Source organism: Rhinolophus sinicus, chromosome 14 (genome assembly GCF_057876585.1).
Source record: "Rhinolophus sinicus isolate RSI-liver-muscle chromosome 14, RSI-T2T, whole genome shotgun sequence".
NCBI lineage: Eukaryota > Metazoa > Chordata > Mammalia > Chiroptera > Rhinolophidae > Rhinolophus > Rhinolophus sinicus.
The window spans coordinates 149,747,918-149,775,033 of NC_142514.1; the positions used below are offsets into that span (position 1 = coordinate 149,747,918).

General features: G+C 38.0%; 2 protein-coding genes and 1 non-coding gene across 6 annotated transcripts in view; 1 reads left to right on the plus strand and 2 right to left on the minus strand.

The window, feature by feature from the left end:
- Positions 1-3,722: 3,722 nt before the first annotated feature.
- PTH (parathyroid hormone) lies at positions 3,723-4,287 on the minus strand. Its single transcript, XM_074337145.2, has 2 exons — positions 4,103-4,287; positions 3,723-3,984 (listed from the first exon to the last, which is right to left on the minus strand). Exons 1-2 carry the CDS (start codon positions 4,186-4,188, stop codon positions 3,723-3,725), a joined length of 348 nt encoding a protein of 115 aa, XP_074193246.1. The 5' UTR covers positions 4,189-4,287.
- Positions 4,288-13,723: 9,436 nt separating this feature from the next.
- LOC109459728 (uncharacterized) overlaps positions 13,724-27,116 on the minus strand; it is a 74,184-nt gene continuing 60,791 nt past the window's right edge. For all 4 annotated transcript variants that reach the window (XR_016018765.1, XM_088791648.1, XM_088791647.1 and 1 more), the window contains exon 3: positions 13,724-16,866. Coding sequence is in view for 3 of the 4 variants with exons in the window: in XM_088791647.1 (XP_088647773.1) it covers positions 16,551-16,866 (316 nt within the window). In the remaining variant the exon portion in view is untranslated. The remainder of the gene's footprint in view (positions 16,867-27,116) is intronic.
- LOC141572546 (small nucleolar RNA SNORD55/SNORD39) lies at positions 16,798-16,875 on the plus strand. Its single transcript, XR_012497871.1, has one exon. It is a non-coding gene; the product is annotated as a small nucleolar RNA SNORD55/SNORD39 (small nucleolar RNA).

Consider the following 27,116-nt stretch of genomic DNA (forward strand, 5'->3'; position numbering starts at 1 on the left):
ATAGATAGGATTCAGGCATAAAGAGATAGTAGGAAAAGACATTCCTATGAAGAGATCAACTTGGCTAAGTATCTTGTAGGGGGGACAATGAGCAATTCAAAAGAATGAATAGGAAGTAATGTGAGAAAGTAGATTGAAATTGGGAGACGAGGGCCTGGAATGGTAGATTAAAGGAGGGATCTGCAAACTTTTTTTTTTTTTTTTTAAATAAGGGACACAATGGAATTTTATTCAGCTATAAAAATGAGTGAAGTACTGACATATTGCAACCAGGACAAATGTTTTTTTTGCCTCTAAATGTTTAAGTGTGTTTTTCCAGGACCCATCAGCGGCAAGTCAAGTAGTTTTTTCAATCTAGTTGTGGAGTGTGCAGCTCACAATGGCCCATGTGGGGATCGAACTGGCAACCTTGTTAAGAGCACCCTGCTCTAACCAACTGAGCTAACCAGCCACCCTGATGCAAACCTGTAACTTGTTGCCTTGCAACAAAGTAAAATGTTAATGAATAAGCAAGATAGTGGAATAGGAAGATCTACTCCTGGTCCCTAATAGAAACACAGATTTAATGATATACAGAGCAAAATGCCTTTATTAGAAGTCTACAATCTAGTTAAGAAGTTGCAGTACCCCAGGCAAGCAGAAAACTGAGAACAGCCACATTAAAACAGTGGACATGGCAGAAAAAGTCAATAAAGAATCCACATGTCCCATCTGCCTAAACCATTTCCAAGATCTGTGTTTGACATTCTGCAAACACTATTGTTTCACCTGCCTCAGGAATTTGGAGAGGAAGAATCAGGACTTGTCATCAATGTCTTGACACCCTTTGGATCCAAAGAATCCAGACCAACATGGCCCTGGGGAAACTAGTGGCTGAGACTATGTGATGATGTCTGTGATGAGCATGTACAGCTAGATGCTGAGATTCTTCGTGAATATGCCTCTTGAACTTGCCACAGCCAAGGACTTCCTCATATTCTCTTAACGACCTGCAGAGCCTCGGATACGGGTAGGTCCAGACCAGACCACCCGAGAATGCCAAAACATTCCTCTCTGCTACCAGTGTCCTGGGGTCCTCCGGCTTCACCTCTGGCTGCCACTCTTGGGAGGTGGAAGTTGGAGGAACACTGGAATGGGCATATCATAAAGGACCTTTCCTGGTAGCTTCAGATCTGGGGTTCGGGGTTGTGTGCCTTAAGAGGGGCATGAAGTCATGCCAGTACGGAAACCAGTACTGTTCACCACATAAACCCAAGCCTGCAGAGGGGGGGATTTTCCTAGACTGTGACCTAAAGGTCATTTTGTTTGTCACTGCCACTGATGGTTTCCATTTATACACCTTCACAAGTATGTCTATCTCAGAGCCTCTGTGTCCACACTTCTGTGCTGAGATCCCAAGAGAGGGTGAGAATGTGCAACCCATGAAGAGCTGTGACAAGGAAGCTATAGATGTTGCAATTTGGCCACTCCCAAGAAGATATGTGATCTCTGTGCAGAAAAAAAGAGCGTTTGAGGTGAAATTCATAGATCATACACTCCCAAGCTCTTCTGATATTACCTGGAGTTTATATGATTGAGAAAACCACCCAATTTGTTTTACTGTAAAGGGAGCCTTAGGATAAGAATTGCAAGAATAAATCATTGATTTTAAAACTTAATTCTAAATACGGGGCTTTGCTCTGAATGAACTTGAACTAGCCCAAGAGGCCCACAGTTTAAGGGCAGATTCGTTTTTCTCTAGTGTGTTTCCTGGGGGCCACCTCCCTGAACTGCTGTTTCAAGATGGAACCAAGAACTTATTTCTGTAGAGTTCTGTAGAGCCCGGTTGAATATTCACACGTTCAGTCCCTGAGGATTTGGGAAGGAAGGTGCCTGTGTATGGGCCACGTGGGGAGAATTATAGACATTTAGAGGGACACGGTGTCCAAGGCTTAAGTCAAGAGATGGAGGTAAAGTTAAGGAAGGTGGACTTGTGGGCCCCCATCTGAGACTGACCTTTAATAGGCTAAAAGTTGATTCAAAGGGCACAATGAAGCAACTTGTCACTCTCTAAAAATAAAATAAAATAATAAACCTATGTTTACATAGGAACTTAAGATATGATTTTTTAAATGTATCTACAAAACTATGGAGAAATAAAGATTTGTTGGATAGATGGTATTTGGCACACTGTCCATATGAAAAAATAATAATAAATTTCAAACATAACATTTTGTCTTACACAAAATTAGACTCCAGAAGAATATATGCGTAGAAGAATATATGCGTAAAAGTGAAAGGTAAAACTCTAAAGCAGATATAAGAGATAACTGTGACCTACGTTTGGGGAAAGACTTCTTTAATAAGGCTCCCCAAAATACAAACAATAAGGTGAAAAACTGATGTCTCTGCATCCATCAAAATTAAACAGAGTTAGTAAATACACTGGGAGAAAATATTCGTGACATTTAAAACCAACAAGGAATCTATATTAGAATATGCAAAGACTCCAAAATGAACAGGGCCAGAAAACCAGAGTTTACTACTCTGTCTTCCTCATTAGAACATAAACTCTTTGAGGCCAGGGATGGGACCTCATCCAGTTCTCGGTGCTGCAAGACACATTTTAAATGCACATCTGGCTACTGTTTTTGCATGCACAGAATATAGAACATGTCCATCATTACAGAAAGTTCTATTGGACAGCATTTATTTAAATATGTCAGGGCTCTGTGTTTTACATTCCTGTACTTTTCTTTCCTAGCACTTACCCAAGTTAATAATGAATTAATGTCTGTCTTCCCTTCTAAACTGTAGGCCCCAGGAAGACAGGAGCTGCGTCCATTTTGCTTACCAGTGTATGCCCAGTGCCTAATACAGTACATGACAAATAATGGACACTAGATAGATATTTAGCAAATGACGAATGAAGTTACATTCTAAAAAACAGATAAATTCTATTCCTTGCAATATGGGGTCCAGACTAGAAATATGATCAGTGGGTTTGTGTATAGGCAAATGCTTTTACATTCAAGTTGCAGACCACTTTCTGCCTTCCCTTGTTGAGAGCATTTCATTCTCTTTCCTGAAATGAAGAGGACAGTAGTATTTAGATGCTGTGAAATTTGGCAACCTGGTACTTTGGTAATATTAAAAGGATGATATTCAAAATATGAAACACCTGATCAAAAAAAGATTTTGACAATGGATGTTAGCTGAACCTATTGTGATAATTTCACAATATATCAAACCATCACGCTGTATGCCTTAAACTTATACAATGATGTATGTTGGTTATTTCTCAATAAAACTGGGGGAAAAGAGCTTTTGCATTGTTCTTCCTAGTCACAATCAATTTAAACATATTAGTGTTACTCATAATCCAAAAGATATTCTTATAACAAGTGAGAAATACTTCATTTATTTAGAATCACGATCATTAAATTTTTATTTTGCATTGCAAGATGGGAAAGAGATTAAAGAGTGCCATTTTATTCTTTTATAAATTATGCAGCAACATAATTTAAATAGAATAAACAATAGAAATAAAATAATTGAAAGAGCTCTTAAATGAATAAAAGTAGAATCAAAATAATTAAAATTATAGCTATCATGGCTAGCATTGAATTTTGGTAATATTAGAAATATTGGCACTTGGTAATCTTAATAGGACTTGCAAACATTAGCAGCATGTAATATCATTGCCCTATGCTGTCTAGAGCACTGCTCTGATAGATCTGTTTTCATTGGGATTTGGCTTTAATTAATACATCCACATCAGCTTTGTCTACTTCTCCAAGACTTTTTTGATGTCTCTCAATTGGAACATTGTCTTCCTTTCTTCGGGGTCTCTGGGAACCACCATCTCTGTGAGCTATAGAAGTTTCGAGGGCGACAAAATTACGCATATCCTGCAGCTTCTTCCGCAGCCATTCCATCCTTTCCACAGAGTTCAGATGTTTACGCAAGTTATGCATAAGCTGTATTTCACTCACAGATCTCTTCCTGTAGGAAACAGAAACAGAGAGGACTACTCCATTAGTTCCCTTCTTCCAATCATAAAGCCAACCTTAAACACCCAATTTCCATGCCCTCACCATGCAGAACAGACCTCAGTACTTACTTAATAGGTTTCCCATCTGATTTTGCAAGCAAACAGATGGCAAACATGACGATCGTTACTTTAACCATGTCTTTTGCAGACATCATCTTCACTAAAAAGGAAAAGCAAAATGCAGGTATTTTAAAATATTTTTAATAATCCAAATTATACAATTAAATTTAGTAGTTTACATTTACAACTGTACCACTGTGCACAGTACCTAACTGGATTGGTTTTCATGGGAGACTTTTGAAATTACCCTCTTTATTTTACAGATATATTAGTATATATTATATATACCAGTGCTTTGACTCAGAAATTAGATTAGTTTTACTTTCTTAGGTATCTTTTTGAGAATTCTTGTGCAAGTTTTAATATACAAATTTAAAGCCACATGAGGAATGAGAAAGCTTACTTTTTATAATTTCCTCCCACATTTTATGTTGGTTATGACTAAATCCTTATAATTTGCTTGAAAGTGGCTAATTCTCTTAATTAAGTAATTTATTAACACTATTTATCTATTTAGCAAATTTCTTTTTCATAAGGCAACTTCATTTCACTGCAATAATAACCATAAATACAAAATTAATAGGCTCTGATTTTGAGATTTTTGCTAATTAACGCATACTTCTCCTACCATTAAAAAGAATGTGTCAAAGTTTTAAAAAATCATCTAATTAATTACTTGTTATATGGATTTAGAGATTTAGCTTCAGATTAAATGCTTGTCTATGTTATTTCTTCATCTTATTTTATTAACAATCTTGTTTGAGTATAATTTTTAGCACTTTCCTCTTTTGCTCATACAGCTTTTCATTTCAAAATGGTATAGTCTTATCTTAATCTGCATTTCAATTATTGGAAAGCCTATTATTATAGAACTGCTTTTTCTTAATGCTTAATGTTCTCCATTTTAACATACATGGAGTGGCTATGTACTCATATTTTCAAGGGAAACAGCATAATTTAGAAGTAGCATAAGAAATATTATGTAATCTGTATTTATTTTCACTGTGCAATATAAAGTTATTGATGGAGTAACAAATGCATATTCTCCAATTTTGGTTAATGTTTTTTTTTTTTTTTTAAAAAAAAAGGCACTGTAGCTAGAAAATAGGAGCATTGGTGTCTAACTTTTGGTTTGTCACATTCATTCACCTAGTGACTTCAGACATATGTACTTTGCTTCCTTGTTCTGAATAGAGACAAGCTTCTTACAAGAATGTCATGAAAAGGCTAAAAATCAGTTGTAAAACACCCTTAAAATTCATGTACAGTTTTCGGAATAGAAAATTTAAAAAGGCTTTATGTAAAGGGAATAAACATTCAGTAGTAAAACTGAGTTTCTCCAACTATAGTATACAGATCGAGCTGTTTAGGAGTCATAAAACAATCTAGATAAGGATATTCTCAAGGAGAAATGGAATTTTAACTCAACTTAATAAATGTATATTGGTTAAATCCGAATTATTCATTCCTAATTAGGTTGTTTTATTCTAACATTTCAATAAGATGCCATTAAAACACATCATGCCAAATTTTAATTATTGTTGTGTAATTTCAGAAGAGTTTAGAAGAAGCAAGGCATCTCAAAAAACTTTAATCACAAAAATAAATGATTTAAGAGTATTTTCGTAGCATAAATTTATTTTGTATCATGATATTTTATATTAAATATAATTCAAACCCTCCCTTAACATTTTACCTTGAACAAACAGCATGGTATTTGTAGAAAATGATGCACATTAAATAATTGCTTGATTATTTAAAAAGACGATCTCATGAAATTTAAAAGAGAAAATAAAGATTACTCACCACACAATGTCTTAGGACAAGATCTTTCAGGTGTATTAGCAGCGGATGCTTTCTGAAAGTTGAGTCAACTTGAGAAAGCTGATGAATTGGACTGTAGACCTTTAAATGTGACGTTTATATATAGGTCTTCCACTCACCAAGAGAAGTTTTTTTTATTGTCACAGATAACATCACTCCCAATTCTCTGGATCATAACCAGAAGATCAGAGAAACAGACACCCGCATTGGGCGGTGCCCATTCCTCTTAAATTTTAGATAATTGAATATTAAAAAGAAAACAGTGTGGGGTGGGGAAAAGGATTTACGCAAATATTTCTAACAAATATTAAATTGTAATTCTGACCGGATTAATGAATTTATATTATAAAAAAACGATTTCAAAGATTTATGGTAAAGTCGTCCTTTTATTTGAAAGTAAAATCTGAAAATAAGTATATTTGTTATAAACATATTGCTGATAGAATTATGAAAATGATACTAAATCGTATTATGTTATTCTTATTTTGGAAGCCATTTTCAACTAATGCACATCATTCCTGGTCATCTTTGAAAAACAGAGCTACAGTGCTTTTCTTAAATGAAATATTTTCTTAAGTATTTTCTTTAGTAGATAATGAATTTTAAAGGCTTCAAAAGTGGTATTACTTAAAAATTTATTTAATTTACATTTTATTCCTGCATTTTAATTGGCAATAAAAACATTTGATAAGCACTAACAATATGCCAGACTTTACATATTTATCCTACTCAGTCTTCACAGCATTCCTTTATATAAATACTATCATTAGCCCCATTTTCACATGAGGAAACTGAAGTTTGGAAAGTGGAGAAAATGGAATTCAAAGAAGGTCTTTATGACTCCAGAGCCATTTTGACTTTTACGACCTCAGTTTTCCCCCCTAGAAATGTAACCCTTCTTTGAACTATAGTCTTTCCGACTTTAAGTTACCTAGCCTTTTGAAGCCTCTTTGCCCAGACTTTGGGTTTTGATTCTTGTGTTCCCCAGCTGATTATTGAGGACCAGCCCCAAAACCCAATGGAGGCATAATGTTGCCACCTGTCTGATTTCAAATATGGCTACTCCCTGGTCCCCATCTATCAAGTCAAAACTCCTTGAATACCCTTGGTATATCTAGGGTTAATTTAGGCAGTTTGTCTTCCAATTAAAGTCCCAGGATTGGTTCAGTTCTCTTTGCTCTGGTCTTATTCAGGCTTCATGTTATCTCCTTTCTTGCTAAGTTTTATCAAAGTTTGACTCTACATCACGTAAGAGCCAGTCTAAGTTTGAACAGTACCTGTATGGAGTCTAGAATAAGAGATATATGTTAGTCCTGCTCTGGGAAATTCTCTACACTGGGCAAATATCACTTGGCGTATATATCCAGGCTCCATTTTAGAAATATTAGGGACAAACTGCAACATATCTGGAGGATATGAACCAGGTTGTTGAAAATGTTGGAAAATATGACATAGGAGAAGTAGTTGAATGAAATTGGAAAAGTCTGGAAAAGAAAAGGCTTGAGATGACTATATAGCTGTTTTTAATTCTTTATAGGGCTACCACAAGGAAGAAGGAATATTCCCTATGGTTTAAGAAGGAAGGACAGATTTCAGTGGTTAAAGATTATACAGAGGCAGATTTGGGCTCAACTTGGATATAATTTTCGAAGTCAGGAATCAATTACTTTATCACTAGAAGTGTTCAAGTAGAAGCTAGATGAGCATTTATCAGGGATACTACAGAGATTCATACATAGCAGAGGGTTGAACTAGATAACCGAGAGGTCCCTTTCAACTGTAAAAATCTATTGTTTTGATCTTTTTAAAGACCTCTTCTGTTGCAGTCTACACATGAAATTTGTGTATCATTTTTTGTTGCTGTTATACTTACTCTGTTGAGAGGAAGGAGAATTGGAAATGGAAATGGTTTTATAAACACATTTTTTCATTGTTATAATAAAGCCATGTTTAACCATTTAATTTGTAGATTTTCCCCACTTCTTTGGGTAAGTTTGACATAACTGACAGCCGTCTAGGAGTGATTCAATTAGTGACTTCACTGTCTTCCTCCTATTACAAGTATTTAAGTATATAAATTGTCATATTGAAGACAACCACAGTATTAAACAGCATTAAATAGTTTTACAGAAAAATAAAGCAAACAATTTAGACAATATTCATTCTTTCTAAAAATGCATTGAGTATCTACTCTCTCAGGGGCTGTGTTGATTACTAGATGATTAAGACATGATCTCTGCCTACAGATTTAACACAATCACAATATAATATGATAGTTGCTACAATGAAGATATGAACAAAGGCTTATAAAATCACAGGTGAGGAAATGACTAAATTTCCCTAGAGTTGTTGAAAGCTATTTCACTGAGAATCTAAAATGTTCTCAAGGATGATGATGAGTTTTCCATCAGAGAAGGTGAGAAAGGACAGAGGAAACAGAGCATGTGCTGAGCATGTGCCAAGGCATGGAAGCCATGAAGACTGAATATGTGCTAGTGGAAGGACAGACTCTTAAGAAGTGGGTACGATTCTGGAATACTTTGTATGTATGTAGGAGTTTTATCTTGTAGTCCTCTCTAAACCCAGATGTATGTTAGTAATTTTTGTGTCCTTAAGATTTTTTAGAGGACTACTTGACCTTCTCACAAAGAAGAGACATAGCTGCCAAGAATGGGCACATGGTTTATCTGAGCCATCAGGCTACCAGGTAGAAGGAAATTCTTTAAGGAATAAGAGGGCTAAGGGTTATGTGGGCACAAAAGGCTGATGTCACCGGCAGAGAGAAGAGCTGAGCACAGCTTTTTGGTTTGAAAAGCTCAGCCTTTCTTAATACTCTCAAGTTCTCTGACGCTAGGATCAAACCACCTACTGTATTCCTCACATTTCGGAAGGATAAAGGGTCATGCGTTATTTCCTCTTGCATTATGAGAAGCTTAATTTGAGACCGATACTTTTTCCTTCTGTTTGCTCAGTAAGAATTACTAAGGCTGTGGGAACTTAGCACCAAGAAGAATCTTCCAGGGCTGGGAAATACAGCGACAGTTCTCCTAATTCCATGTTTTGTCGACAGAGTGGATGGTGTCTATCTTAACAGTAGATTTATTCTTTTGCTTTAAACGCCTCTGTAGGATATTGAGCTACTAAGTTCTTCTTGATCTGTCAGAGAAAACTTGCCTCTCTCACCAGCCCCTGAACCTATCAATGAGCAAAATGTTTAAAAGGACAACAAATAACTGTCGAATTTTCTGAGTGTTTTTTGTAATATGCAGTTCCTTATTTTTCTTTCTCCATACCTTTTATTAATGGATACTGTGAGTGTAGTTACTTATTAGGTAGCATTTAATAAGCCATTGATCTCTTTACATTCACGAGCTGTTACAAACCCTGGGATCCATTACCTGAGTAGCCCGTTGAAGATGAAATATGCAGCTACCCTCACAAACAAAACATTATAATACCTGTTGCTTTTTGTCCATTCCATCAGAAAATGTCTATCCTTGCGTGTGTTTGGAGCCTGGTACGAGGAACGGAGGAGTGTTAAGATGACGTGCACTATCTTCACAGTCAGAAAGAGGCATCTCTATAGGTGGGGCGGGGAGGGGAGGGTTGAGGGGAAATGCCTAGGATGAGACAATTATTCTAAATACAGAAATGTCTCTGTCTCATCATAGTACACCAGGATGTCATTTAGGGAAACCTTTGGATCTTTATTTGATTGAAAAGATTTCTAGTTGTGCGGATGTCTCTCTAACATTCTCTGTGACAGAGGTAAAGAATGGAACATGTCCTTGAGTGTTTGTCATTCAAAAACTCCCTGATATTTAATCTACTTGTATCCTTTGTTTCTTAAAGAAATAGAGGGGGAAAGTAGACTTAATTGAGAGATTTTCTTTTTCTTTTTTTTCTTCTTTTTAACCTTAAGGAACATGGACAGCCACAGCAATTTGATCAAGAAGTGAAGTCTCACATTTTTGGTGACCTTTTCCAGTGAGCTGACCAGACCACTAATATCACTCTTAATTCTAAATATTATTTTTTTATTGTCCCATAAATGTACTCATAGTTTTCAGACCAAATATCCCAATTTGGAGTTCAGATAATAGTATCTTCTCCTCGGTTAATGTGGATCGTCCTTTGGATTACACAGATCCTTACTTCCGCTCTACAATCCCTTTATTGTTGGTAGAATATCATACTGTATATAACTTATGATACCAGGAAAAAATTCCAATGTCTTTCACATCCCTTCCTCATGTTCTGGAGCCAGTAGGCTGTGTACTCTGAGTCTATCCTGTATGCTTTTGAAACAGTGGAAAAACAGCCAGACACAGAGTATTGGTTTCCTATTAGTGAAGTTCTAAGTCAGATGATCTGGGTTCTCAGGCTCCTAGTTTAGCAATGCTGACACTGCAATCTACATTATGGTTTCGCTCCAATACAGTCAAAATCTGTGGAGCATCTAAAGTCAGCCAGGGGAGAAACGGCAGCCTCTTTCCTGCTCACAATCTTTTCCCTAAAATGTGTTTTTATGTGATTTGATTTTAAGTTAGAGCATCTCAATGTTTCAGATCTCAAATTGTGCATCTCACAGTAGAATACTGCCTTCCCTCCTTTCAGTTATGAGCTTTCAGAGATGAGTTATTATATGTGAAAATGTTTTGCATATAATTGGCATTCAAAAAAACGCATGTTGCCCTGGTCTGGTGGCCCAGGTGGTTGGAGTGCCGTGCTCCTAACGCTGAGGTCACTAGTTCAATTCCCACATGGGCCAGTGAGCTGCTCCCTCTACAGCTAAGATTGTGAACAACGGCTCTCCCTGGAGCTGGGCTGCTGTGAGCAGCTGGGGGTCCGCATGAGCTCCGTGGGCTGCTGTGAGTGGCTGACTGATTACCACGACCAACTGCCTCAAGCTGGGGGAGAGCACAAGGCCCATAATACCAGCATGGGCGAGGGAGCTGTGTCCTACACAACTAGACTGAGAAACAACGGCTTGAACCAGAGTGGGGCGAGGGAGGAGGAAGAAGAGGGAAAAAAAATGCATGTTGAATCTCAATCTGGAAGGAAAGTGTCCCTTGCCCACCCCCTCAGATAGGTCCACCTCACTCCAAGAGTCCCCAGTAAAAAGCATGGAGAGTATTGAGTTTCTGGGCCCACTCTTCTCTCAGCCTCCAAGATCTGCCAGCCCAGCCCCCTGAAGTGCAAAGAATTCTGAGGCAATAGGCAGTTATGATGTTCATAAAATCCATTCTGAATTTCCTAATTGCACAAGGAATTGTAAAATTTAAACGAAAATGAAGCATATCTTTTTGGTAACACAATGTGCTAAGTGTGATTGCAGAGTGGACTCCTACACAAATTAACAAAATGACAGGCAGCCCCAGAAGCTACATTCTTCTCCCACCCACCCGGCAGACTGTGCAGTGGAAATACTTAGAACCTGAGCATGGAAGATGAGAGTAAAGGTAGTAACTCTCACACTTATTAGTTGCACAACCCAGGATAAGTCATTTTATCACAGGAACTTAATTTCCACAAAAAAATAGATATAAAAAGCCTCATAGAGTCAGTATGAGGATTATATAGAATAATGTATATGAATCTACTTTGTCAACTGCATACATGGTATCAATGAAAATCACAATTCACAATAGTAACATTATTTTCATGAATCCTGTTACGGTGATGTAATTCCAGTTTGGAGTTTTCTGTGTCCCCTTTCTAACTTGATGGCATGGCATTCCGAACATCACAGAGCTGCTCTGAAGGCTCAATCTGGAATATTGTTGACTTCATCTTTCAACAATGAAGAGAATTTTCAACATGGCGTAACTCAACAAACTGTCCAGAAGAATGCTCTAATGGGTAAAAGAAATACATGAAGGTAGGATTCTGTATTTTCCCTCCAGGACATTCTCCAAATATCTAAGGTACCAATAAAGTGGGAAAAAGTCACTATGAAACTTAATTCCAAACATACTCATGTGGTTGGTTATTTTACAAAACCAGAGGAAAGGTCATAGTGGGAAGATCACTAGATTTAGAGTCAGAAGAACTGAGTTCAGATCCTGGCTTTACTAGGGTTGTCAGATTCAGTAAATAAAAACACAGGACATTAGACAACAATAATATATTGTATACTTAAAGTTTTATTTAGAGGGTAGATATGGCAAATGTTTTTTTCACAATTATATAAAAAAAAAAGACAAAAAGAACCCACAGGAACCCAGATAAATCAGAATGATTTCTAATTACCTACGCATACATCCACTGAGATAAAAAAATACATATATTGCATGAGACATATTTATACTAAACATTATTTGTGTTTATCTGAAATAAATTGTAAGTATCTAAGTTAAATACCTCTTTCTAAAATTTATTTGTCTGACGATTTGGCTTTTCTTAACAGTTCCTATTTGGTAGAATTTGCTTATAAGGTTCTTGCAGTTACAGTCTGTTTTCAATTACATTGTAACATAGCTTCTACATTCAAATTATTTTATTCTTTTCTTCACTGAACATACATTAATGAGAAATCGTGCTCAATATTATCACATGAACTGATATCCTGAATATGTACTACAATAAAATCAACAACTCCAAGAACTGCTCTTCAAATTTGATTTGTTAAAGCATATAATACCATCTTTCATGGCATGAACTACTTTCCATTCCTCAGGATTACATTTCATCTCTTAATCAATGACTATCTAAACTGTTATCTGTAAGAGACTGTTAGCATAAGAACTGCCACTTTAAGGTTAAGATAGGGTTAACAGCCCTGGGCTCAAGTTAGCATGAGAACTGCTACTTTAAGGTCAGGTAAGGTTAACAGCCCTGAGCTTAAAATAACCTAAGGGCCTAATTGTTAGTTCCAGGATGTGGGCATAGAGACCAGATGTCTTATCTCCTGCGAAGGAGGCTTTTGTAGCTTATCTGTTGTAAACTTTTTGAAGCATAGCTCATCTTGTACTCCCTGAGACTTTGAAAAATTACTGAATGCCTTAGCTATGTGAGAATTGTAGTTCATCTTGTACTCTAAGCTATGTGAGAATTGTAGTTCATCTAAGACTTTGGAAAACTGAGTGCCTTAGAAATGCTATAAAAACCCTTAGCTTTAAAGGCTGAGGGTCCTTGTTAAAACCCGCTGCGTCGGGGACCCCAGCTAGCTGGAAATAAACCTTGCTGTGTGACTTGCATTATCGTGTGTATGTCCTCTATCTGTCTGAGGGGTGGAAGATTCCAGGACTTAACATTATCCACTGGCAAGAAAAGAAAATTGTTCATCAATTTTGATTCTCCCCTTCTTCACCACTATACATGATGATTTCACTTGTTTCCATGCTGGATGAGTATTTAGAAATATCCATGTAAAAGAATCAAATTCTTCAAGGGGGGAATCCCTTTGAAAAGAGAGTTATGGGACATGCCATAATCATTGTCCACTTTGAGCTGGAATTTCTTTTTCTGTTCATCAGCAACACTGCCCCTTTTAAGAACAGGCAGTTAGGGCGGCCGGTTAGCTCAGTTGGTTAGAGCGCAGTGCTCGTAACACCAAGATTGCCGGGGTTCAATCCCTGCATGGGTCACTGTGAGCTGCACCCCCCACAACTAAATTGAAACAGCTACTTGACTTGGAACTGATGGGTCCTAGAAAACACACTTAAAATAAGTAAAGGTTAAAATAAAAACCCAGAATAATAGCATTAAAAAAAAAGACGAAGAACAGGCACTTAAACGGATACATTTCTCATAAATTCTTTCCTTTAAGCAATGGAGCACTTCAATAATACTGTTTGCCAGTCTTTCAATTTGTGTCATCTTCCTGCTAAGGAAATATTGAAAACCATGAACAACAAATAAGCAGGCTTCACTCAGTGGAGGATTTAAAAAGTCAACAAGAATTTAGGAGCCTTTTCTTCAGAAAGCATGGTTTCAATGCAGCAAATAAACTGTGGATTCTCTAACTGAACGTGTGAATATTCAACCGGGCTCTACAGAACTCTACAGAAATAAGTTCTTGGTTCCATCTTGAAACAGCAGTTCAGGGAGGTGGCCCCCAGGAAACACACTAGAGAAAAACGAATCCAGATGATCAAGGTCAACATCAACAGTGATAAGTCATGTTTATAGAAAGTATCCTTGATATTAGGTGATGAACATGACTTTACCTATGTGGTTTTCTTCCTGGAAATCCATATCAGTCTAAATCATGAGAAAAACATGAGGGAAATTCCAACTGAAGGACATCCTACAATATATCTGACCAGTACTCCTCAAAACTATTATTGAAAACAAGGGAAGTCTGAGAAACTCACAGCCAAGAAGAGCCTAAGGGGACACGACAACTAAGTGTAATATGGTATCCTATCCTGTAACAGAAAAAAAGGACATTAGGTAAAAACTAAGGAAATATGAATCAATTCTGGTCTTTAGTTAAAAATGTATCAATAGTGACTCATTAATTATAACAAATGTACCATAATAATGTAACAAGTTAATAATAAGGGGAATAGTGGGTAGGCATGAGTACATGGGAACTCTGTCCTATTTGTTCAAATTTTCTATAAATCTTAAACTTCTAAAAAATAAAGTCCATTAATTTAAAAAAATATTGGAGATATGGCAGGCAAGATAAACAAGTATAGCTTTCAGTAAAAAGTTTAGGAACTGAATTGAGACTTACAGAGGTGACTTGATATAGCAAAATTCATAGTCAAATAAGATTTTTTGGATCATCTATTGTCACTTTCCACAGCACTTTATATTATGCCTTGTCTTATTTGATTCTCACAAGTATCTGTGAGGTAAATATTATTGCTATCTTTTAAGTGAGAAGCTGAAGCTTGGACTTACGAAGTTACTGGTGGACATGGCCAGAATTTAACTCTGTGTCTGTTACATCCACGGTTTTTTTCCTGCATACTGCAGAGTAAAGGTCAATAAATGGAAGTAGGGAATTCAGTTCAAAACGTATCTGCTAAGGTTGAGGTCCTGTGTTGGAATGGAATTATAGAGAGGGTCAGGCGTACACCCTGAACTTGAAGAATGTATGCTCTACTGAGGGAAATAGACAAATATGATTTACGATAATACCAGGTCCATTGGAGTAGGAAGGAGAGTCAGTGGGAAGGATGTGGCTGTTTAATCTGCACACAACCTCCATTCCTGTGGGTGGTAAGAAATTTCAAGGTCAGACTGTTACATTTATATGCAATCTCTGCAGATTGGAAGATTACTTCTTTTTACCTGAGGGAACATTAAAGGATAGGAATCTTGGTTTCTTTTCAAGTGTAAATAAGATGACAGTCACAAATGCTAAAGATGACAATCTTTTATCTAGTGTAAAGACCTCTGCCTAAAATATGTCAACAGTAAATACTTTCCTTGCCACTAAATAGTTCAGCTGACAATCTGATTTTTAGCTTGGATTCAGCAAAAGACTCTTATTTTTCATTAATCAAAGTACAACAATATAATGATAGTTATCCCTTTGGAGCACTTACTATATGCCAGGAACTACTCTAAATGTTTTATAAACATTATCTCTTTAATCTTTACAACAATCCTAAAGTGGGACTATTTTAACCCCTATTTTACAACTGAGGAATCTGAAACAAATAAGTTTAAAACTTGTCCAGGGTTACCCAACTATAGTGGCAGAGACACGTTTTAAACAGAGGAGTGTGACTCCAGAATCCCTCATATAATAATTATGTTATATTGTCCACCTACTGCTTCAACACAAACATACACCCTGAAACTGTATATTAAAGTGCATTTATGTATACCATGATTTATATGTGAGGAAATATAGTTTGTCTAGTCTCTAAAATTGTTTTGATCCTCTCAAACTCCCAAGAGCTAGTAAGCAAAGGCATAAATATTCTCAGTTTGATTTGGTTTAAAAATCAGCTAATTATGTACCATCATCAGTGGGATTTATTCCTGGGTTGACAAGATGGTTCAACATATCAACATCAATTAATGTACTACAGCACATTAACAGAAAAAAGGAGAAAAAACAAACAAACCAAAAACCACTTGATTATCTCAATTGATGCAGAAAAAGCATTTGACAAAATTCAACTCTCTTTCGTGATTAAAAATATACTCAGAAAACTAAAATTAAAAGAAAAGTGCCTCAACATAAAAAGGCCATATATGAAAAACCCACAGCTGACATCATATTCAACGATGAAAGACTGAAAGCTTTTCCTCTATGATCAGAAACAAAATAAGGATTCCTGCTTTTGCCACTTCTATTCAGCATAGTACTAGAAGTCCTAAACAGAGCAATTAGGCAAGAAAAAAATAAAAAGCATCCAAATTGAAAAGGAAGAAGTGAAATTATCTCTGTTCAGAAAACATGATCGTGTATGTAGAAAATGCTAAAGATTACACACACACACATACACACACACACACACACAAACTGTTAAAACTAACAAATTCAGCAAAGTTATTGAATACAAAATCAACACACAAAAATCAGTTCATTTATTTACACTAATAATGAACAATCTAAAAAGAAAATTGAAAAAACAATTCCATTTTCAATAGCATTAAAGAGAACAAAATTCTTAAGAATAAACTTAACCGTGGAGGTGAAAACTACAAAACATTGCTGAAATTAAAAACACCAATAGCTGAGCCATGGCTGCCTGTCCTGTGCTGGGGCCAGGTAGAGCAGTCTCAATCCAGCACCATCGTGCCTTGCAGCCAAGTTAGGAGGGTGGGCACTCTGACCCCGGGCAATAAGCAGCCATGAGGAGGGTGTTGCTCGGGTTTGAGTCACCGAGGCCGGCTCCTGGGCCAGTGCCAGGGCTGCAAGTGGCACCAATATGGCTGCCACGGGAAAGGGTGCGGGCTGGGCTGCACGTGTATGATGACACCTTAGTACTGCTGCAAACTCCCGAATGCTCAGTGGGGAGGCCAACATTGGAGAGCTGAGTGTGGAAAAAAAAAAAAGACACCAATAAATAGAAAGACAAACCACAATCACGGATTAAAGACTTAATCTTGTTAAGATGTCAATACTACCCAAAGCAAACTACAGAGTCAATGTAACCCCTATCAAAATCTCAGGGATGTTTTTTGCAGAAATAGAGGGAAAGACACTCTTTTTAACAAATGGTGGGAAAAACTGGATATTCATATACAAAAAGATGGAAGTTGGATTCTTACCTTACATCATATAAAAAAATTTACTCAAAATGAATCAAACACCTAAACATAAAAACTAAAACTATAAAATTATTAGAAGAAAACATAGGAGAAAAGCTTCATAATGATGTAGGTGATGTTGGATCTGCCAGCAGTTTCTGAGTGTGGGCCAGGATCGTGTCTCATGAAGCTGAAGAATGGAAACACGGACCAGGGAGAGGCAAAAAGTTTTTTTAAAAAGGATAGTTTATTAGAGGCAGGAGAAGAGGTTGCAGCTCCCTCCCGAGCGGGAGGGGGTTCCGAACGGAAAAGCTCTTTCTTTTATACCTTCCCTGCCTGCTTGAGGAAAGGGGCTGGAGACTTCTAATTGGATCCATCTATCAGGTTTGTCCTGTCTGCTCATCCTGAAGGGATTAACGAACCAACCCATTCCTTCTATCAGATCTGCTCCTTTGTCCGGCCAGAAGGGATTTGAGATTATCTATTAACCTTAAGGGTATTCTCATGTCTGTGTCCTGAAGTGAAGGAGACATTCCAGGGCCTGGAATTTCAGGATATGGCTGCTTTTTTTTATTCCATCAGGGACCTCCCTATCTACCTACTAATCATACTAACTAACCTGTCTCAATAACATTGGATTTGGCGATGATTTCTGCCAAAAGCACAGGCAGGCAACAACAACAAAAAAAATAGGTAAGTTAGACTTCATCAAATTAAAAACTGGTGCATCAAAAAACACTATTACAGAGTGAAAAGGCAACCCACGGAATGGGAAAAAATATTTGCAAATTGTATAGCTGACGTGAGATTGGTATCTAGAATATATAAAGAACTCCTACAACTCAACAACAATAAAACAACCTGATTAATATTTGAGCAAAGGACTTAAATAGACACTTGTCCAAAGAAGATATACAAATGGTCCATAAACACATGAAAAGTTGTTCAACATCAATAGTCATTGGGGAAATGCAAACCCAAATCACAATGACATACCACTTCACACCAATCAGGAGAGCTATTTAAAAACAAAAACAAAACAAAACAGAAGACAACAAGTGTTCATGAGGATGTGGAGAAATTGGAACCCTTTTGCACTGTTAGAGAAAATGTAAAATGGTGCAGCTGATGTAGGTGATGTTGGATCTGCCGGCAGTTTCTTTCTTTTTTTTTTTTTTTTTTAAAGATTTTATTGGAGAAAGGGAACAGGATTTCATTGGGGAACAGTGTGTACTTCCAGGACTTTTTTTCCAAGTCAAGTTGTTGTCTTTTCAATCCTAGTTGTGGAGGGTGCCGTTCAGCTTCAAGTTTTTGTCCTTTCAGTCTTAGCTGTGGAGGGTGCAGCTCAGCTCCAGGTCCAGTTGCTGTTGCTAGTTGCAGGGGGCACAGCCCACCATCCCTTGCGGGAGTTGAACCGGCAACCTTGTGGTTGAGAGCCCACTGGCCCATGTGGGACTCGAACCAGCAACCTTCGGAGTTAGGAGCATGGAGCTCCAACCGCCTGAGCCACCGGGCTGGCCCTGCCGGCAGTTTCTGAGTGTGGGCTGGGATTGTGTCTCGTGAAGCCGAAGAATGGACACACGGACCAGGGAGAGGCAAAAAGTTTTAAAAAGAGGATAGTTTATTAGAGGCAGGAGAAGAGGTTGCAGCTCCCGAGTGCGTATGTGTGTGTGTGTGGGGGGTGTCCCGAATGGGGGGTGCCCCATGACAGAGGCAAAAGCTCTTACTTGTATACCTTCCCTTGCCTGCTTGGGCAAGGGGAGCTGTTTGAAGAAGGGAACTTGTTTGAAGAAGGGAACTGGCGCCTTCTAATGAAATTCATCTACCAGGTTTGTTCTGCGTGCCCGTCCTAAAGGCATTAGCAAAGTAACCCACTCTTTATCTATCAGATCTGCTCCATTTGTCAGGCCAAAAGGAATTTTATTATTAACCTCAAGTACTTGTTACATTGTGTCCTGAAGCGAAGGAGTGATTTCAAAACCTGAAGTTTTAGGATATGGCTGTCTTTTCTTTATTCCACCAGGGACCTCCCTGTCTACCTAAGGACATGCTAACTCTCCTGTATCACAGCCACTGGGGAAAACAGTATGGTGGTTAATGAAAAAATTAAACATAGGATTATCATATGATCCCGCAATTCTACTCCAGATATATACCCAAAAGAATTAAAAGCAGGATACAGACAGATATTTGTACACCCACGTTCATAGCATTATTCACAGTAGCCAAAAGGTACAATCAACCTAAACATTCATCAACAGATGAATGGATAACCAAAATATGGTACATGTATATGGTATATACCATATGAGTGATTTTCTTGCGTAGTTCATACACTGACTGAAAAGGCAGCTCCCAAGGAGGGGCTACTCTTTCCTCAAACTCCTGAAGCCACACTTCAGGCTGCCACATGTGCTCATTTACTGAGCACTTTGTCAGCATAAGATACGTCCAAACCTGTAGAGAATTTTTCTAAGGGTTTATTTGAGCCAAACTGACAACATATGCCAGGGAGTAAGATCTCAAATGCTCCAGAGAATAACAAGCTTGCAGCTTCTTTTATGCATTTGAAATTAAGGAAAATTGGAGAAAGCAAGGCGGAGACTGGATTACAGGATAGTGAAGATTATGTGCTCTCTTGAGGGATAATACCCCCTTTGAGGCGTATTACTTCTGGTATTTCAAAGGTGTGTTAACCTATATGCAGAAAAATAATGGACAGGGCTTGATTAAAAACCTTTCGCTAAAGAAGTTATAAGCCTGGGGTGTGACCTGCCCACTTAGGAATTTATGACCAGATCTCTTTATGAGGTTATTTTCATAACCTGCCCCCTCCTCCTCCCTTTTTGGGTCCACATTTACAATACTTAGGGTACTACCCGGGCACTGGAGATGTGAAGCTGGACAAAACATGGGCCCCAAGAAGACTCAAATGACCCCTCCTGCGTCATGTGCGCATAGCAACCTATACTTCCTCTACCAAAGCATAATATCACTGCATTGTAGTGTCTTGTTAGTCTGTCTTGCACTAAACAAGTTTGATGGGCCCCACGGGAGCAGAGATGTGTGTGTGTTTTGTTCACCATTGTATCCTTTGCCCAAGCAGTTCCCGGCCCATGGTAGGACACCTTCTCATCCTTCTTCCCTCTTCTTTGATAAAAGAGCTCTTTTTCCCTTGAAGCTCCATACGGTTTACTTAGCTCTGACCCCATCTGTAATGCAAAAGAGTCGCGCACATCAGTTCTTCCTGCAACTTTTCAGTCAGAGATTTAAGGGGAAGACTCGCCCCTGGAGTTGGCCAAGCTGCAAATGAATCTTGGGTTGCTGGCAGCCATTATGGCTGCCACGTGGACGCTGTTGGGGCTCCACCCAGGTCACCTTCATTGGGGATCTGAGCACAACCCTTCCCCATCCCACAGCCCTTGACTAACTGCCAATGGGGTAAAAAGAAGCATAGAATCAAGGTGGCATAGAATCTGTGATTAATTCATGCTCCAAATCTCCCCAGGGGAAAAGCAGAAGCTAGTCTCCAGCTGAGACCTTATTCTTGCTTAATTTTCTTCCTCTGCTTTCCCCGCACACCTTTTCCTGAAAGCAGTCCATCAGTAAAGCACTTTCATCAGAATCCTATCTCAGGCTCTATTTCTACGGAACCAACCTAATCAGCTGGTACAAAAGAAAGATGAATACTAATGACATCGTTTGAATGCCTGGATCTCACCATGTTTTTCCTTGTACATTTTTAGGTAGGTGAGCTAGTTATTTACTAAGCTATTTGGATTTGAGTTTCTGTCATTTGCATCTAAAAGAGTCCTGACATTTAGCAGCATTCTGTAATTATTTGTTGACTGATGTATTAAATTATAAATAGAGTAAAATGGAAATATAGGTGAGGATAAAACATGGTGAGATATTTTGTTTAAGCTACTTGGATTGGGTTTCTTTCATTTGCATCTGAAAGAGTCCTGAAATTCAGCAGGCGTTCTATAAATATTTGTTGAATAAGTATATTGAATTATAAATAGAGTGAAATGGAAATAGATGAGGATGCAATGAATTCCATCAAGTGTTTTGGGAAGAAATTATAATTCACATTTATGTAAGCCTGTAAGTATTAATAGTAGATCAGTAGGAAGGTGAGTAGTGAAGACATTCTAGATTTAAGGAACCTCTGTAAAAACAAAGCTTTGGCAACGTGAAAGTACTTGGAGTTTGAGCAAAAATGAGTTGCCCTACCTGGGGAGAGCGCAGGAGTGAAAAAATGTTTATTTTGTTAAAGCAGCAGTCTATGAAATTGTATAGAAGGGAAGGCAGACCATTACTGGCATGTATTTCCAAGACTGTGGGCTAATGCTGACAGGTGGGCTGTAAAAAAAGGTGCAAAATGTACCAACAATACTTTGATATGTTTGGGATGCAATGACGAGATTGCAGGCTGTGTAATGGAGCTGTGGCTTTTAGTCACGGTCACATGTAATCAGGGTAAAGATCTGCTGAGACCCGTTGATTCTGAGGTGTATTCTTTACCCACATGGGCATCCAAGTGTACACACATCAGTCACTTTGGTGTCACACTGCCCTGATCTGTTTCACCTGAGTGATGAAAGAGCTGGCCTGTACAGGGTAAAATACATTTATTTTGATCATGGTAAGTCATCATCAAGGTCGTGGGTGGTTTTCAGAAAGCAATATTATAGGTATACAGTATTATTTTCCCTGCTTTTGATGAGGCTAGTGGTTCTCCCTATCCTTCAGGAGTTGACACATTTTAACTCTTCCAAAAGCCTTTCTGGAAAACCACTATCTACAGTAGTTGTCTCTGATATTCGCAATTATGGCATATTGTCCTTTTCTTTACAGAGATCTGAAATTATGTGCTGTAATTATTTTATTATTTGTGAGAGTCCTTGTTATATGTCTTCCATATAAGAAAGTGATCTTCATGAAGGCAGTGACATTGTCTAGTCTTAGTTATATCACTAATTCTTGGCACACAGTAGGCCTTTAATAAATATTATTTAAATGAATAAGGAATTGAATGATATTCCATCTACTTGAGAAGATTGTAAGATCCAGTATTTTTCCTTGTCTCATGCCACTCAGGTGATACTTATTCAGAATACACAAAATACTCACTGATAAGACAAACAACTCAATAAAAAATTAGGTAACAGATTTGATGGTATCTTCTTTAACTAGTAAAAATATATAGAGGGCAAATAAATACAAGGAAAGATGCTCAACCTCATCAGTGATTACAGAAATGCAAATTAAAGTCACTATAGATACTTATACACACCCACTAGAATGGTTAAAAAGAAAAAGACTGATAATACCAAGTGTTAAAAAGTTTGTGAAACAACTGGTACTCTCTACGTCACTAGTGGGAATGAGAAGAGGTATAGCCACTTTAGAAAACAATCATAGTTCCTTATAAAATTAAACGTACACTGACTCTATCTAACCCAGCAATCCCACTTCTAGGTATTCACCCAAGAGAGATGAAAATATATGTTCACTCAAAGATTTGTATATGAGTCTTCATCGTAGACAATAATAAAAGTTAAAAAAAAACCAAAAAATTTAGGAACCAAATGTTCATCAACGAATGAATAGATTAAAATTATGATACATTCATACAGTGGCATACTATTTAGCAATAAGTAAACAAATTACTGACATGCCTAATGTTGATGAATTTCAAAAACATTATGCTAAATGAAAGAAGACAGACAAGATTTTTGAGAAGGCAAAACTGTAGTGATAAAAAGCAGCTCTATGCAGCTGGTTATCTCAGTGGTTAGAGCGCAGTGCTCATAACACCAAGGTCGCTGGTTTGATTCCTACAAGGGCCAGTGAGCTGCACCCTTCACAACTAGATTGAAAAAAAAAAATCAGGTCTGTGTTTTCCAAGGGCCAAGGATAAGGGAAGGAGATTGTCTACAAAGGAGTAGGAAGGAACTCTTATAGTGACGGAAATGAAATGTTCTACATCATAATGATGGTGATGGTTGCAGTACTATACACATTTTCAGAACTCATCAAATTATACTTAGAAATGGTGAATTGTATATGCAAATAATATTGCATTTTTAAAAAGAGCATCACCCCAAAACCTCATTTAAGGGTGGAAAAAGTTGAGATCTAAAGGTGAGTGATCGCACAAGTAGCAGAAGTTAGAGCTTTATCTAGCATTAGAACCAATCCTTGACTCCTCATCTTGGGCTTTTTGCGTTATAACTTGTGTCTGATTCCCTAGGAAGAAAAGCATCAAATGTACTTTCACTTATTTAGGTCCCCCCTCCTCTATTTGCTGCATTTTCTTGGGAACATAGTAATTAAATGTTTGTCTTCTATTTAGCTAAACCTGGGCTCAAACCTCTTGATAATAAACAATGTATTGGAGTCAGTTGAGTGATAAATTGTCTTACAGTTTCTATCTCCCTTAAGTAAAAAGGGATTAATAATTCCCCCTGCCAGCTTTTTAACAGACTAAGAAAAACTAAGACACTCTTAGACAGTGGTTTGATAGAAATGAAAGGTGTTATTTCCAGGCTTGTGACTTGTTTTGTGTTTTCTCTATTGCCTTGTTTCAAAAGAAAGCAAACACTACTTGAGAACTCCCAAGCATTCAAATTGTTGAACATTTTTTTGCAGACTTCATTTGGAAAACGCAGGGGTGCCCCCTGGTGTAGATTCTTGTTACTGCACTTGAGTGATACTGCCTTCTAGTGGAGAGACGAGGGGCCGCTGAGGGCGGGAGTGGCTGGGAACAAACAAAAGGGCTAATTTGACATCTTGTTCATTCAGATGCCCCTGATCCTTTCCGTTCGTCACAGTGACCAGCCTGGGTAATGCAGAATGTGTTCGAATTCGATGTAATTCAATAAGCATTATTAAGAGTCTATTATTTTCCAGGTGTTAGACTGATGCATGAAGAATGGATACTTGGAGACAGACCACTTTAGAATCAAAAGTTAAGTGTTACAAAAATGTATGGCTTACAAAGTGCTTTTATGCAAATTGTTTGGTTTGATTTCTAACAGCTCTACTAGGTAGGTATCAGTATTCTCACTTTATAGATAAGGAAACTGATGCTCAGAAAGGCAGAGATTTGCCTAAGATTGCTTTTTTTAGAAAGCGCTTTAAAATTGAATACCTTCTAATATGTACCATGACCGTGGCCAAGTTCTAGGAATATAAGGAGAAATAAGTTTGAGAACCTCACTGTTCGTTATAAATATGTAAAATAACTATAGCACAGAGGAAGCCGCCACCTGTGATAGGGAGAGTTGGGAAATACTTCCTAAGAGCAATGAGTTGGCTCTCAAAAAGTGAAAACAAATTTGCTGTATGGGGTGGAGAGGGAAGATGTTACCAGGCAGAAAAACACAAATAAACAAACAAACAAAAAAACCCGAAAACCAACACATCATATGCAAAAATATGGGAGCACAGACGATGGAGGCAGCCAGAGAATGGTGAAAATTCCACTGACTAGAGCACCAGTACATGTTGAGAAGTCATGGGATTGAACCTGGGAAAGAAAGTTGCAACCAGATTGTAAAGGGCTTCTATGCCATTCTAAAGAAGTTGGATTTTTAAAATCTCTGTGGGGTGCCACTGCTTACACAGTCAGTAATGTTTCAGGAAGATAACTTTGGAACGAATGTGGAAGCTACACTGAAAGAGGTGAATTAGTTGGGGGCTGTTGGAGTCATCAGGACAGTGTCAACCAAGGCGCAATGAGGATGAGGACACAGAGGCAGGACTAAGAGATACTAGGAGTCAGACTTGTCAGAACTGCAGTAGCAGCAGGATTAGGGCATTTCAGGGAAAGCGAGGAGGAGAAGATGACTCCAAGTTTGAACTGCTGGGTAAATGGGAACGCTGCCACTACCTACACGTGGGGTATAGGATTCGGGGCCAGTAAATGATAGATCCAGAATTCAATCCAAGACCTTCTGACTTCAAACCTTCTGCTCATCGTACTCTGACACTCTGTGTTTTATAGGCTAGTGATGCCATTTGTAGTAGAAAAATACTCATGAGATTTAAAATTCTTACAAAAACAAGTTCTACTATATAGCTAAATTATTGTATCATCACAGCATCTTTCGTTGTATAGTAATTTCTCCAGAATATACTCCTTTGAAGTTCTAGGACACTTATGTCACTTCCTCACTGTCACTAATTCTCTGCTAGGTCTCAGTATACTTCCAGAGGAGCGATTATATACAGAAAACAGATATATACAATCCAGTCCAAGTGACGTTATAGTGACACAGAAGCCCACTTGCCTTTATTCAGAGCTGCTCACTCTCTCTGCCTGACAATACTGCCTGTAAGTCCCCTAGCTACCTAGACCCGTCACCATCCGTCAGTGATTCATCTCTGTCACTCATTCACTCAGTCATTGCACAGTGCTGGCCCCTATACCAGGCCCGCTACATGCAGGAGATGATGCAATCCTCCTAATTTGTCTGTGACAAGGGGTATTATCCTCCTTGCTTTGTACTTGAGGACCCTAAGACTCAGAGAGACTGAGTAACTTGTCTAGAGTTCCACAGCTTGAAGCATACACTCGTATGCTAACTACTCCCACACCTGAACTGCCACCAAACAATAGCAAGTCCCAGACCTGTATCTCCAACACTCTACCGATCAGGCAGCCCCACCTAGACATTCTCCACATACCTCGTAAATCAGTGCCTAACATCAAGTTCATTATGTCCTCCACAACCTGCGCCACTCCTCTGCGTTTGTGTTTTTAATCCCAGTTGAGGCATCAGTATACACTTGATCACTTAAGTCAAGAATCGGGAAGTCACCTAAATGTCTTACCTTTGTTAGCTCCACCCATATCCAGTAACCTAACCTTGTTCAGCTCACCTTCCTGGCCACTTACGTTAGCTTTCAGATATGATTGACTGTATAATCATACATGTTTTCTTAACTTGAAAAATAATTTCTAAAGACTGCCTGGCTGGCTAGTGCATCTCAGTAAGACTACAACTTGCTTTAAGTTATAGAATGTTATTTGTAGAGCTATCGTTTTGCAGTGTCTGATCAGTGATCATTTGTAGCTTTTCCCCTGGCCTTTTTCTAACACGTTACTAAAGTTTCTAGATTCACAATAATATAAGAGCATAATTTCTGGAATAAGTATTGCTGAGCAAACCAACACATTTGAAAAGCAAGAACATTTGGTCATGCATGAGAATATGCTGCAGTAGCACTTAAAAACTTTAAAGATTTTTATCAGTGATGACATGTAGCAAGATCCTGAAATAGACCTTTGGCCCAATCAGAATGTTCATCTTTTAGTAACTCACAGACAATTTAACATTAATATATTGAGCACATAATTTACATTTATCTTTGGGTTTCCTCCTCCCACCCCAATAAAAAGTTCTTTATACAGTATACATAAAAGGTAAAATCAGACTGCCAAGGTTTGTATCCTGGTTCTGCCACTTCCAACTGTTTGATCTGGGCAAGTTACTTGACCTCTCTCTGCCTCAGTTTCTTCATTGGTAAAATGGGGAAGTAATAGTACCTATCTCACAGAGGTCCTGTGAAGGATTAGATGTAGTGTTTGTGCTTAGTAAGTGGTTAATAAGTGCTAGCTAATTATAAGTGCTTCTGATTACATTATATATGCTCATCACTTTAAAAATTCAGCAATATATAAAAGTAAAAAAATGAATAAAAGCCACCCAAACCATTAATATTTTTGTGAAACTCCTTTCAGTCACATTTCTATGTATGTGTGTGACATGCAGAATCCGAAATTTACTATAGAGGGGAAAGAAAATTTATATAAGGAGCATTGGTGCCTCTAAGAGGGACACGTTCCAGATCCTTTGATATTCAGAGTTATTGAACCAGTGGTTTTTGAACAGTTTCCAGTGGCAGGCATTGGGTCCCCCCGGGATTAAAAATGCCTATGACCATCAGTAACAGAGAAGGCAGTGTTCTGGCTTCTGCCCTGCAATGAGAGTGAGAAAGGTTTATGGGGTAGCAGATACTA

Coding starts and splice junctions, on each gene's coding strand:
- PTH (XM_074337145.2), bottom strand. CDS start 4,188: ATGATGTCTGCAAAAGACATGGTTAAAGTAACGATCGTCATGTTTGCC. Junction 3,985..4,102: donor TCAGATGGGAAACCTATTAA/GTAAGTACTGAG, acceptor TGTTTCCTACAG/GAAGAGATCTGTGAGTGAAA.